At 37.4% G+C, this 12,356-nt stretch overlaps 1 protein-coding gene across 6 annotated transcripts in view; it reads left to right on the forward strand.

The window, feature by feature from the left end:
* The first annotated feature begins 656 nt into the window (after positions 1 to 656).
* Positions 657 to 12,356, forward strand: part of TBC1D22A (TBC1 domain family member 22A) — a 142,694-nt gene continuing 130,994 nt past the window's right edge. Inside the window, exons 1-4 of one of the 6 annotated variants that reach the window (XM_023918659.2) lie at positions 657 to 851; positions 3,191 to 3,247; positions 4,919 to 5,259; positions 6,011 to 6,190. In XM_023918659.2, the coding sequence (XP_023774427.2) occupies positions 790 to 851; positions 3,191 to 3,247; positions 4,919 to 5,259; positions 6,011 to 6,190 (640 nt within the window). In that variant the 5' untranslated portion in view covers positions 657 to 789. Of the gene's footprint in view, positions 1,137 to 1,158; positions 1,263 to 1,715; positions 2,383 to 3,190; positions 3,248 to 4,918; positions 5,260 to 6,010; positions 6,191 to 12,356 lie in introns of those variants that run through there. The other 5 variants (XM_086886867.1, XM_086886871.1, XM_023918658.2 and 2 more) reach the window with 5 other exon arrangements.

The following is a 12,356-nucleotide window of genomic DNA, read 5'->3' on the forward strand; positions in this document are numbered from 1 at the left end:
AATCCTGTAACTCAACACCGTTTTCTCAGGAGCCATAGTCCAAAGAATAACATAAAACATACTTATTTTCTTGGCAGAAGTGACGTATCCTTGGATCAGAATTTCTGGGAAATCTGCAGGTACAAACCCCTCATGTATCTCAAAGCCATAAATGAAGTGGGAACAATGATTGGAGAACTTTCAAACAAGGGAAACTTAAAGTTCCCCCGCTCCCACCCCATCCCTACCAACTGGACAGATAATTGGCAATAATTGCAAAAATATGAAGTAGAAAAAAATGTGATGGGTTTTGTTATAAACCAATGCTCGCTTATCTCCAGTTAGTGTCTCCATTCATTTAAAAGGCGAGTTTTGCACTTCTAAGCAGTACTCCGAGGAATTGCTCTGTACGGTTGAATCAAAAATGATTAAAGTCTGAAAAGGTGACACTCGGAGAGCCGCGAAGCAATTCCTGAGTAACAGGAACGCCGGGGACGGGGAACACTCCCGGAACCTCCCTGCCGGAGCGCGGGCCGGGCCGGGCCGGGCCCGCCGCCACAGGGCCCGCCGCCGCCCGCCCCCAGCAGCCCCTGGCTGCGATTGGCCCGAGCGGCCCCACCCGGCAGCAATCTCACTTCTGGTTGGCTCAAACTTCCGGACAGCTTCGGGGGGCGAATAAGGCGCGGGGTTGTTTTCCCGTCCCAAGATGGCGGCGCTCAGTGGTGCTTCTGTGGAAGGGAATGGCGGGGAGTGAAGCCTGAGGAAGCGGGCCCGGGCCGCGAGCGCGGAGGGGGATGAGGTGACGCCGCCATGGCGAGCGACGGGGGCAGAAAGCAGTTCTGGAAGCGGAGCGGCGCGAAGGTGCCGGGCAGGTGAGAGGAGCCGCGGAAGGCCGGTGTCGCGGGCCCCTGGACGATGCCGGGCCAGGGGGGGCGTCTCTGCCCGTTCGGCTTCACTGTGAACCCAACACCGCGTTCCTGCCCCTCGGCCGCCCGGCCCAACGGGACCTCGCGGGTCCTGTGAGTCTCCGCTGCAGGGGCCGAGTCCGGGTTGCTTTGTTAGCTCAGTGCTCGGAGCCTTCCAGTGCTGGCACCTCCGGTGGTCTGCTGGAGATTGCTGGTGGTCAGTTAGCGTTGGTTCTAACTTGTGTCAGAAAGGTCGTTAAATAGTCACCTGAAAGTGCCTTCCCAGTGTGACATCATGGTTAAAGGAGTTAACGTGATCTTGGGAATGTGTTCACCGGGGAATTTTGAGTGGGAGTTTGTAACTCTCAGCAGTGCCAAGTTAGGATGTTTTGAAACTTGATACAAGTTAAGATATTTTGGAAATACTTTACAGGACACTGCATTTTCTAGGCATATAAATGTTTTAGTTTCTGCTACGTACTTCAAAATATTTTCAGTTTCTTAACTTTCTTCCTGAAGTGTGAACAGCAGACCAGTCGTTGTATTAATGCAAGGAGCTACAAGCACATTTTCCCATTCAAGATTTTCCAGGGAATAGATCCCCAAAGTCACATTAACACTTTCGACTGTTATATTAGGCTGGGAATACGTGTTCAGATGATTACTTAACAATAACAATCTCTGGTCTCATCCCTAAATTGTTCTCACAGTACAGTTTTCTGTGTTCTTTCTGTAAGAATGATGTGTGCTTGTGGTTTTCAGAGAACAGTCACTCTGTATTCTATATCCTTTATGGGAATCAGCAACATAGTCTTGCTCATCGTTTACCTTACATTTTTTGTTACCCATGAGCATTAACTGGGCGTGGTTTTGTTTCTTTAGTTACAAACTGACTTTTTCAGTGCAACTGCTGTACTTCTAACAGGTTTTCTTTGTAACAGCTGAATCTCTTGCTGGTGAAACACTTTGGCCTTCCTCTCTTGCATAAGGTCTATAAATAGTTGCAGTTAATTTGCAGGCAACTGCGGGCTCGTGGAAAAACAAGGACGCTGTGGAGAATGTACTCTTTGATTTTTATTTTTTTCATGGCATCGAGAGGATGGTTGTTGCTTTCTGTTTGAGTGGATTTCCGTTGCAGTTACTCACAGAGTGGTGTAAGGAAAAGGCCCATTCTGTGTGTATGGAAATGGACAGTGACACCTGACCCTCACGTGAGCGTAGAACAGGAAATGTGCCTGTGGAGAGGATGGCGTGTGGTTCTGTGTAATGGCTGGTGGGGAATTTATTTCCATGGAATCACATACAAATCATGAAGAGTTTTGATAAACCACCATTTTCAGTCACCACTGGGACTAATTTCACTGGTGTTAATGCTACACCTCTTGTGAAAGTCTAAGCCTCTCTTACAATGTTTTGACTGCAGTCTTTTTGGCTTGGTTCTATCTCAGGTTTACTAAGGTTGGACTTGCTTATCCTTATGGTCTGGAGGTTGTTTTAGGTATGTCAGCAGGGCATGTTTGTTCTATGTGATTTTTATTATAGGTTTGGCTAGGTGTTAATGTTGCATATAATTTATTTCTCTTACAATTAATGAGTTCTGTTGTAATAGTTTCTATTTTGGAGTCACATGTAAGTCTTGATGTGTCTTCTGTGGCATTTTTTACTTACAAAACAGTTTTATACACAGTAACTGGGAGGTAATGAACTTCTAATTTGTAGAGAGTTTTGATATTCACACTATTTTGCTATTTTGTAATGTTAGAAGCTAGTGAATAAGTCTGGAAGCTTGTTTCTTTTAATTCTTTTAATACTCCTATGGCTTTTATTCTCTAACCCGTCACCTTCTGCATTTTTCTGCTGCTTTGTCATCCTTGTACATTAGTAATGGTTAATAATTATCTACTTGGATTTTGGGTGACAAGGGTACATAGAAGATTAAATCTTTATAGATTTTTCTTTGAGAATTTTTAATTTTTTACAAGAGAGGAAGAAATGATAAATCCAAGAAGAGGATTTTTGTAGATTCTTACTGCAGAATCTAACTTCTTATTTTAATTCCTGGTTAGAAAAACAAAATAGTCTAAAATAGCATTAGCTTAGGTCTCAGAGTTCTTGTTTAGCACATCAATAATTTTTATTAAATTATTTCTTAGTATGCACATCAATTACAGCTTCATGATTTTTAGTTTTTGAAACAGAACTGTTGTTGGAACATCTTAATTCTGTTTATTATTGACTACTCAATACACAGGAACTCTCCAAATATGTTTATTTTTCATGTGATAACTATCTTTTTTTTCTTTTAGTATTCAACATGTATATGGAGCTCAGCATCCACCATTTGATCCATTATTGCATGGAACGTAAGTTAACCTAATATTTAAATATTTAAATAAGTATTTTGTATCTCTTCTGTTTTTGTTTTTTTTTTTTTCTTCTGTTGGCTGTAAAGTTATTGTTAATCTTCCTTTTTCAATTTTTGTCATAATCTTCACTTCTCTGTTCTGACTTCTCCTTTGTGACTTCCTGGTTGTTACCATATTTGCAGGAACAAATCAGCTCTTTCAGATCTTAACACAGATTGCCAACTGTTATAATTTATTTATAATGCCTTATACATGGGAAATTGTGATGAAGTGAAAAACATCATGTTACAGAGACAAGTATTTGCTTGGAAGGATGTCATGCTTCTATTAGATTATTTTCAAGGGCTAGTTTCAGACTGTACAAGAAGTAAGCATTCTAGTTAATTTTCAGATGATACAGAGTTGGAGGCAGTTGAAACGAGTGATCCTAAGGGTGAAATTAAAACCAATTTGATTTATTGGTTCAAAATATGGAGGTATAGAGACCCAGTAACAAAAAACAGATTTATTGTTTGAGGTGACAGAATAAAGACCTTGCTGTTTTAGACAATGTTGGCAAGTCAGGTGAGTGTAAGTGTTGTATCACCTGTTAGGGAAGATATTCCCTGTAACACGTAACAGAAAAGTTGAAACTTATTATAATATGAGAACTGGGGAAGAACTACTTCTGATTTGCAGTTCTGCCTCCTTTATCTTAACAGAGAAGAGTAAAACTAATGCAGGAGAGATGGGGAGGTCAGAAATTAACTCAAGAACCATTTTGATGCAATTCTGTGCAAGATGTGCTTGAACAGGGTGTTTGGGCCAAATGACCATCTGTGATCCCTTCCCATCTTACCCATTCTGTGAACGCACAATTAAATTAATGGTAGCAACTTCATTTTTTGGGAACAGACTAAGAAACCCTCCCAACTTTATACATTATTCAGCTCACTTCTGAAGGGAGATGTGATTGCTCTGCATTACTGTAAGTGAGAACAAGTGCCAGGCTAGGGAGGGATACTTGTCATATCTCATACTCTGTATTGACAGAGGGGTGAAAGGTTGGGAACTGATCAGGGTCCACTTAGACTAGTAACTAGAAGAAATATCTTTATCTTTCCTCTGAGAAGAGCAAAGTTCTGAAGGAAATCCATGCTGGCATGCCTGGATGGGGAGGAATGATAGACTTAATGAGCTTTAGTGTGAGACTTGGTTTGTTTATGACATTGATTGTGTTGCGTGATTGCTTATGATGACTTAGGGGTAGACCATGGCTTGATTGCAGCTCCTGTGCTGTTATGCAGCAATTGCATTGAAATGGCTGAAATCTACAGAAATGGGTGAAGCAAGAGCAGTGCAGTATGCCCTGTCTATTTTATAAGCTATTCTAGTACTAATCCTTTCATGTGACTTTGGGGTTGGTCTTTTTTTTTGGTTTTTTTTCTTAAAAAAAGGGAAGGAAAGATTTGTTTAGTTTCTACTCAAAGCAACAAAGTGCCAGTTTTTACATTGTTCTCAGGTTTCTTCAGATGTATATTGCCATAGGTGGATGTAGTGGCAACATGAGTGTAGAGAGATAAATATTTGCTACCTATATAGTGTCAACTATAAGCTTATGGGGTTTGGTACTACTCAGAGTGTTTTGCTTCCTTACTAGTTTTCTAAATATTACTTGTTTTTGAACAGCTTGATAAAACCAGGTTCAAAGCCACCTACAACTCCAGTGAAACTGAAGAAAGTCAGCACCTTCCAAGAATTTGAAAGTAACACAAGTGATGCTTGGGATCTTGGAGATGATGATGATGAACTCCTAGCAATAGCTGCTGAAAACTTAAATACAGAAGTGGTCATGGAAACAGCTCACAAAGTAATTCAGAATCACAGCAAGCTACAAGAACAGCATAAATTTCAGGAAGAACATCTACAGGAAGAAAAACAAGAGGAATTTGCACAGCTGACTTCAGCTGCATGTGGTGATAATAGGCTTGTTAAATCAGTCAGTGAAGGTCATACTTCGAGTTCATTAGGTATGTTGAAAAGTGAAAAAGATGTTGGAATTCAAAGGTTGAGAGCTACTATATTTGCCCCTGTAAGACAGTAAACCCTTCCCAACCCTTTATTAATATCACAGAAAAATACTGTTTATTACTAGTGATTTATTTGAGAGGAAGATTGCATGCCTTACTAAATTGTAATGTATGTGTGTGAGGGAAGAATAATTAAACTTTTTTGTTTTCAGCCTTAAAAAATCTCCAATTTTGGAAGGAAGTTCCACTATTGAATGTAATTTATTGGTTAAATTCAGTTGTATTCAATGAATAGTTATGCTACTATTGTGAAAAAATAGAAATAAATTATAATTAAAATATATTGAAAAGCTGGAGAAAATAATGCAGGTGGACTGGGAGATTCACCCTCATGTGATGTGTTCCATGGTTTTGTAAAAAGCTTTAACTTGCAATAATTTCAAGATTTCTCAGTGATTTTTTTTTTTTTTAATAATGTTAGGAAGAATGAAAATGGCTTTTAATAATACAGAGATTTTAGAAATCCACGAGCCTTGCTATTACTATGATCTCTAATTGATGTATTTTAGTTGTGGAATACTGCTTCAAAGCAAAAAGCTCCTTTTGCTAAATCCAAGTATTTTGAAGTCCACTTCTGCTGTATCTGAGTTTTCATTTTTCAAAAACAGAATTCTATTTGAAATTTTCAAATTAAATTCAACTGATTACTAGCCTTCTCACTACTAACTGCTGTACTTCTTTTTCCCTTCAGATAATGCTAGTGAAAGTTCTTCCATGCAGAGATCACAGTCACTTCCACAAACTTCCATACCTCCCTTGACAACTGGAATGGCAGACTACAGCACCTCAGTTACTCCTGCATTAACTGAGAGAGAAGCGTCTCGATTAGACAAATTTAGGCAGCTACTTGCTGGCCCAAATACAGATCTTGGTGAGTGTTTCTCCATAAGACCTATGAATTATATCTAAATTATTCTTAAACTATAGGATTTTTCTGTTTAATGTACTGTCCTGCCATATGGTTTGGTTAGAATCTAATCCTTTCAACACTGAAAATTGATCTTACAAAAGAAAGAATAACATTGAAAGTTTGTAGTACTCCTGCTTTTAATCAATGATTTGCATATGTCCTATGCATATGCTAATAACGTGGGGTGTTCAGTGGTTTCTTGTTCTTTCTCACATTATTTCTTCCCGCTAGACTGATCTCTGTAGAAAACACCCCAAAGTATAATTAGCTGTGTTTATTGTTAATGCCTGATAATGGAACAGCTTGGTGTATAAGCGTGATTTTCATGCTTGGAAATAAATAGGAGTGAAAAATGATCAGCCCTGTAAGTATTACTGCTTGTCTACTCAGTGAGCCTTCTTCATGTTCACAGGCTGATACAGTAGTTCTGTGGCTCATCTGTGATTGCTGACAACAAGTCAATGGGAAAACAAATGTATTGTCAGATAACTTGACTGTTCCCTTTGTATACTGGATTTTAGCTGCTGAATAGTCAATACAAGTGCTGAGAGGGTATCACAGAATCAAATGGCTTTGTATCCCAAGTGAAAATCTGAAGCAGAATTAGTATACTGCATTTGGAGAACTTGGTGATTAGGAGTTGAGGGCAAAGTCATGAATAAAGAAAATGTCTTTGAGGTTGACCATTCTGGAAGTATCTCCAGGAAACTTAGAAAGAGAAAGAAGTATAAATTGCATGCTTGCAGTTCTTGAATTGATGCTCTCCTTCCTGGTCATTGTCACGAGGCTTCTTCAATATAATACAGTCCAAGTTGTGACTTCTATTTTTTTTTCCTCTATGCTGTGTCTTATTGTCAGGTTGCTGCTGGGAAAGTACAATTATGGTAACTATAATAACTGCAGGAGATTGAGCATTTCAGTGAGTTACAGGACATTCTTATGAAATGCAGCTAGGAATAAAGGGAGGTATTAAAACATATTTTATGTAAACTTGAAAATGGTAATCAAATCTTGCTTTTTAGCCCTTTGATCTAGCAGATGTTATGACCTTTGTGATTGTGGTTAACATGAAAACTCATAGCTTAAGAATGTTGTGATGGTAGAAATCTTTGTTACACAAGGTTGCAAAATCAGAGGAAAGAGAATTCAGTTTAAACCTATCCATTTTACTTGTGCTGTCTAATTTGTTGGGAGTATTTTACCAGTAAATCTGATCTATGGATTAAGGTGAAATAATTTTGGAAGAAAATTTCTAGTCTTATTAGGACTGCAGTCACCCCGCCTGTGGCGAACTTAGTCAATGCTATTTAAACAAACTAGTGTTTTCTTATTTTTTTTTTTGCTATTGAACTTTATGAATCTCACACTGAAATATATGTAGGAAAGTAAAATTTGAATATGCTTCCATGATATTCAAGTGTGAAAAATATCTAGTAAGCTTGCAATATTATTTCTTGTACAAACAACTAAATAATGCCTTTTCTACATCTGTTTATTGGAAGCTTGTACAATTTCTTGCTGTACAAACTGATTAGTACAGTTTGAAGTTGTGTGAATAGAATTTTACACCCAGTTTTGATTTTTTGATGTAAATATTTTGCCTTTTGTATCTAATAGCACATATATCTATAGTTATCTGTCTACGGGTAATACATGATTTTTTTAGTGGAAAAAATAAACTTGTTATTGATGATGTGCAAGCTCTTGATGATCATGAAGCTCTTAGTAGACCATATATGATAGTAGTAGCATTGTTGGTATATGGTAGGGAGAGTGTATGTGTATATATATATACTTATGCAAACGTATATGCTTATTGCATATACACAATTAATCAGAATCTGTGTGTGCATGTCTATATGCATTTTTAATGTATGCATTTTTGGAGGATGTTTGGTTCAGCTCTGTGCTACGGTGAAGATTATGTTTAAAAGGTATTCTTGATTTATAATGATAGCAGTAGACTGGGAAAACATGGCAGGTTGTATGTGGTGGGTTTTTAAATTTGTTGTTAGAGTGTTTTTTGTGGTTTTGTTTTGCAGTTTTTTTTCCCCCATGCTTTTCTTCAGAACAATACTGGAAATGTACTAAGGTAGAAACTAGGCAGTAGGCTCCAAGCTAAAATTTGTGATGAGTAATACAGGGATAGGTGGATATTCTCTTGCAGATGGCTTATTCTGTTTGTGCATATGTGTGGTGATGTGGTATGTGTGGGTCTGTTTTGTTTTACAGCCACAAATAGTTGGGGTTTTTTTGTAACAATGAATGAAATTAGTAAGACATGGAGGTATTCTTGTAAATATTTCTCTTCATTTCTGCAAGTATTAGGCTTGATTTTTTTTGGAAGTAGAAGTAACAGAAGTAAAGTATTTCTATTGTGTTTGTTTCCTTGATCTAGTTTTGCGTATTGTTGAAATAGATTATGTAACGAGTCTTTTCATAGCAAAATAAAAGTAAGTTAATCTGTGGAACTGTAGCCATTTCATGCACATATCCTCTTATCATGATGGGAGAAATCAGCATTGAGTATGAATACAAAGTAATACAAATGACCTTGAAATCCTTTCAGTCACGCTTGAATAATCTTTATCCTATGAAGATAGTGTAAAATGCAAGTTTAGTCTTGTATGCCAACTAGAGGTGTGAAAGGGTGTGTTCTTTCACAAGAAAACTCTCAAAAAGGCGGATTATGTGTATAAATTTGGAAGTGAAGATTATTTTAGTCATTGGAAACGACTAAGAGATTTTGGAGTTGGGTTTGGTCTACAGGCTAGATACTTTGAACTTGTGGAAATAGGTAGTCACTGCAAGAAATGTGGGCTAATAGAAGGAGCCTATTGTGAGGTGCACGGGGGCAGGTTCAGGAGGCAGAGTGGGACTCTAGGATAGCCGAGTTTGGGAGACAGCTGCAGAGTAGACTGTGGGGTCTATTTGTCTGAATAGTTTCCCACTCCCCGTACTGCATGCCAGGTTATTCAGCAGGAATCATTCACAGGAGTTTTGTGCAATCAACCTGTGTTCGTGCTTGACTTGCAGTCAGTTTGCTGTAGACTTACTTCATTTCAGGTCTTGTCTTTCCTTGTAATGGACCTTGCATTACTGAGCGAAGATGGGCTTGCAGAATCTTTTGCAAACGGTTTCTTGCTTTAAGAGGGTACAGAACTTTAACAAAACAGTATGGGGGGAGTATTTCTGAGAAGAAGTTTTTCTTTTCTTCACAGACCACTTTGTACATATTACATAGTACTGCTATGTCTATCAGGTTTCCAATCAAAGTTTAATTATTTTTATTAAATTTGTGTTTTTCAATAATATTGTAAAATGTTTGTGAAAAAAAACCAGGGAGCTGTTTACTGTTCAAATGCAATGTAAGCAACGTTGATAAAATCTGACAAAGCAACAAGTTATTGCATACTTGAAGCTTCAGCATAGCAGATTTGTGATGGATTTTTAATACCAGTTTAAAAATTATCTGATTAAAGAACTTCCTTAACTCCTTCTTTATCTTCAAATCAACTATTTTTCTGCCTTTTTACACTTATATGGCTAATGAGTATTTAACTGAATGTGAGAAGTGTTCAAGTAAAACAACAACCAATGGTAAGCTTGGTGTACCATGTTCTCTTGATTTAATAAAACTTCATAACATTCTAATGCTACTGTTATACAATATAACGTGTTATTTCGGAGTCAAAGCAACTAATTTCTTCAGTTGTAACATTGTTTTGCATGTTAGGGTTACTTTTTTTTTTCTACTTAGTCATGACAAATCCCAAGCTGAATAAAATAATATGTTGACATTTTAACATACTACCTTGACAAAAATAAGAGAAAACCCTATAAAAGCACCCATGAAAATTGTAAAGTATTCCAATCTTAAATTTATTCCAGCTGCTGTACAGATTCAAGAGCACTTTTCATTGTACTTTTTTAAACACTCATCTATCTCTCTTCTTTCTTCTGACCAAATCTCAGAAAAGAAGACCTTTTCAGAGGGTACTACAAGCTCCTGAGTTGGGTGCTGTCTCTTAGGTAGTCCTTTGCTATGGAAGTAGTGGATAATGTTGTGAAGTCTGTCAGAACATTTAAAAAATAGCTGAACTTTTGATTAGTATGATTATGGCAAAAAATACTTGTGTAGTTATACAGGAGTTAAAAATGCTGCAATCTTGGATTATCTCATAACAGTAGCTGGTTGTCTATGTTGTCTGTGAATTCAAGAGTGGGTTTCTGGAAATTAAATTCAGAAAGAAAACATGTTAGATGTCTCTTTTTCCCAACAGAGTGGTCTTCTGTATTGTTGCTGCAACTTGAAAAGTAGGATTTTCCTATTCATGGTCACATCCATTCTAGATTTATATTAAACCTGATCTAACATACTAATTAACTTTTCTTTCACTTATGGCTCATAAATCTAGTATTCTGTAACAGCAGTCTGTTATGTTCTGTTAAATTGCTTGCCAAACTGGTACTATTGAAAAGTTTCAATAACTTTACAAAATACATTAATTGAAATGAACTTGATTAATATTGTTCCCAGCTTCATTAATTTATCTGTACTAAGCTACACAGTGATTTATCTCTGTGCTCCTAGTACATCCATGTAATTTAGAATTTTAATGCCCCCTGCAGCTGTGAATTACTTGTAGTTGGTCATGTGAGTGCTTATTCTTCTTTCAGTTAGTTGATATATAGTATGAAGTTAACATGTGTCCTACTGCTGCTTTGTGTGACATGCCATCAGTCATATCTGTCTTTTCAAATTATCACCAAAAGGTGTCCTCTCTGATTCTTGTTCTGTTCTAGTTAGCTTTTTAGCTACAAAATGTGCTTTCCTATTTAGCTAATAAAAAAATTTAATAAAAAAGGGCAGTATTCTACCAATAGACTTTGTAACATCTTTTTTTATTGATTCAGAGTCTTCTGGAAGAAATGAATGCTAAATATCCATTATTGATTACTTTTTTAGTTACTTTTTGCAGGATTAGTATTTTGTCTTCCCGTTTTCTGTGGGTTGCTCTCATAATTATTTATTTTTATTTACTAGTAAGCATTTATTCTGATTACTGCTCTAGGGAAATATTTCAATGTAAAGGTATTAATTTATGATTTTTTGTTGTAACTAGATGATAATAGATTCCTGAAACAATTTTGAGAAGATGTTGCATTGTTTGTTTCTTGAGGATGTATTTTTCTATTTGTTAAGAACCTAGATTGACATAGTAGTTCCAGACCTGTGATGATTCTAGTGGTTGCTCCAGTCTAGGTGCAGGATCTTACACTTCCCCTTGTTGAATTTCATGGGGTTTGCCTGGGCCCACCTCTTAAGCCTGTCTGAGTCTCCCTGGATGGGATGTGCTCCTTCCAGCAAATCCACTGCGTCACAGCTTGGTGTCATCTGCCAGCTCACTGAGTGTGCACTCCATCCCTCTGTCAGTGTCATCGAGGAAGATGCTAAATGGTATTGGCTCCAGTGTGGACCTTTGTGGGACACCACTTGTTACTGGTTTTCACCTGGAATTGGGCTATTGACTGTAACTCTTTGGATAAGGAACTGACTGAATGTCTGTATCTAACAGCCCATCCCTCAAACAAATCTCTCCAGTTTCAGTGGCAAGGATGTTGTGGGGGTCTGTATCAAAGGTCTTACAGAAGAGCTCTAGTTTAATTAAAAGATTAATATTGTTATCTTTTAACAAGGATTTGTTAATTTTGACTTGAGTGAAGACTCCTTACTGTTATGTGTTCTAAACACCTCCTTTCATTGAATAAAGTTTTTATTAAGGAAAAAAAAAAGAGTAAGGCTGAACAGCTGGAGCTCCTATTAACAAATAAGGTAATCTTTCCCTTTTCTCAGTTCTGAAAAAGAAGCCTGTAACCTAAAGCTTTCCCTTATTTTTTGGTCAAGAGTTTCAGTCTTCAAGTATTACTCAAATTAATAAATGGATAAGAGGCATTGTCAGCTACACAGATGAGGCTTAAACCATTGTTCTGCTCAAAAAGAAGTGTGCTCTTGGGCCAGTTCTTAAAACTCCAATATTATACTCATGGCTCCATTAATGAAGAGTGGAGTTCTGTACTATGTCTTTTTCCAACTGAATTTGGATGTAGAGCATTACAGTGGCCC

The sequence above is a fragment of the Cyanistes caeruleus genome, chromosome 4 (assembly GCF_971803275.1).
Source record: "Cyanistes caeruleus chromosome 4, bCyaCae1.hap1.1, whole genome shotgun sequence".
NCBI lineage: Eukaryota > Metazoa > Chordata > Aves > Passeriformes > Paridae > Cyanistes > Cyanistes caeruleus.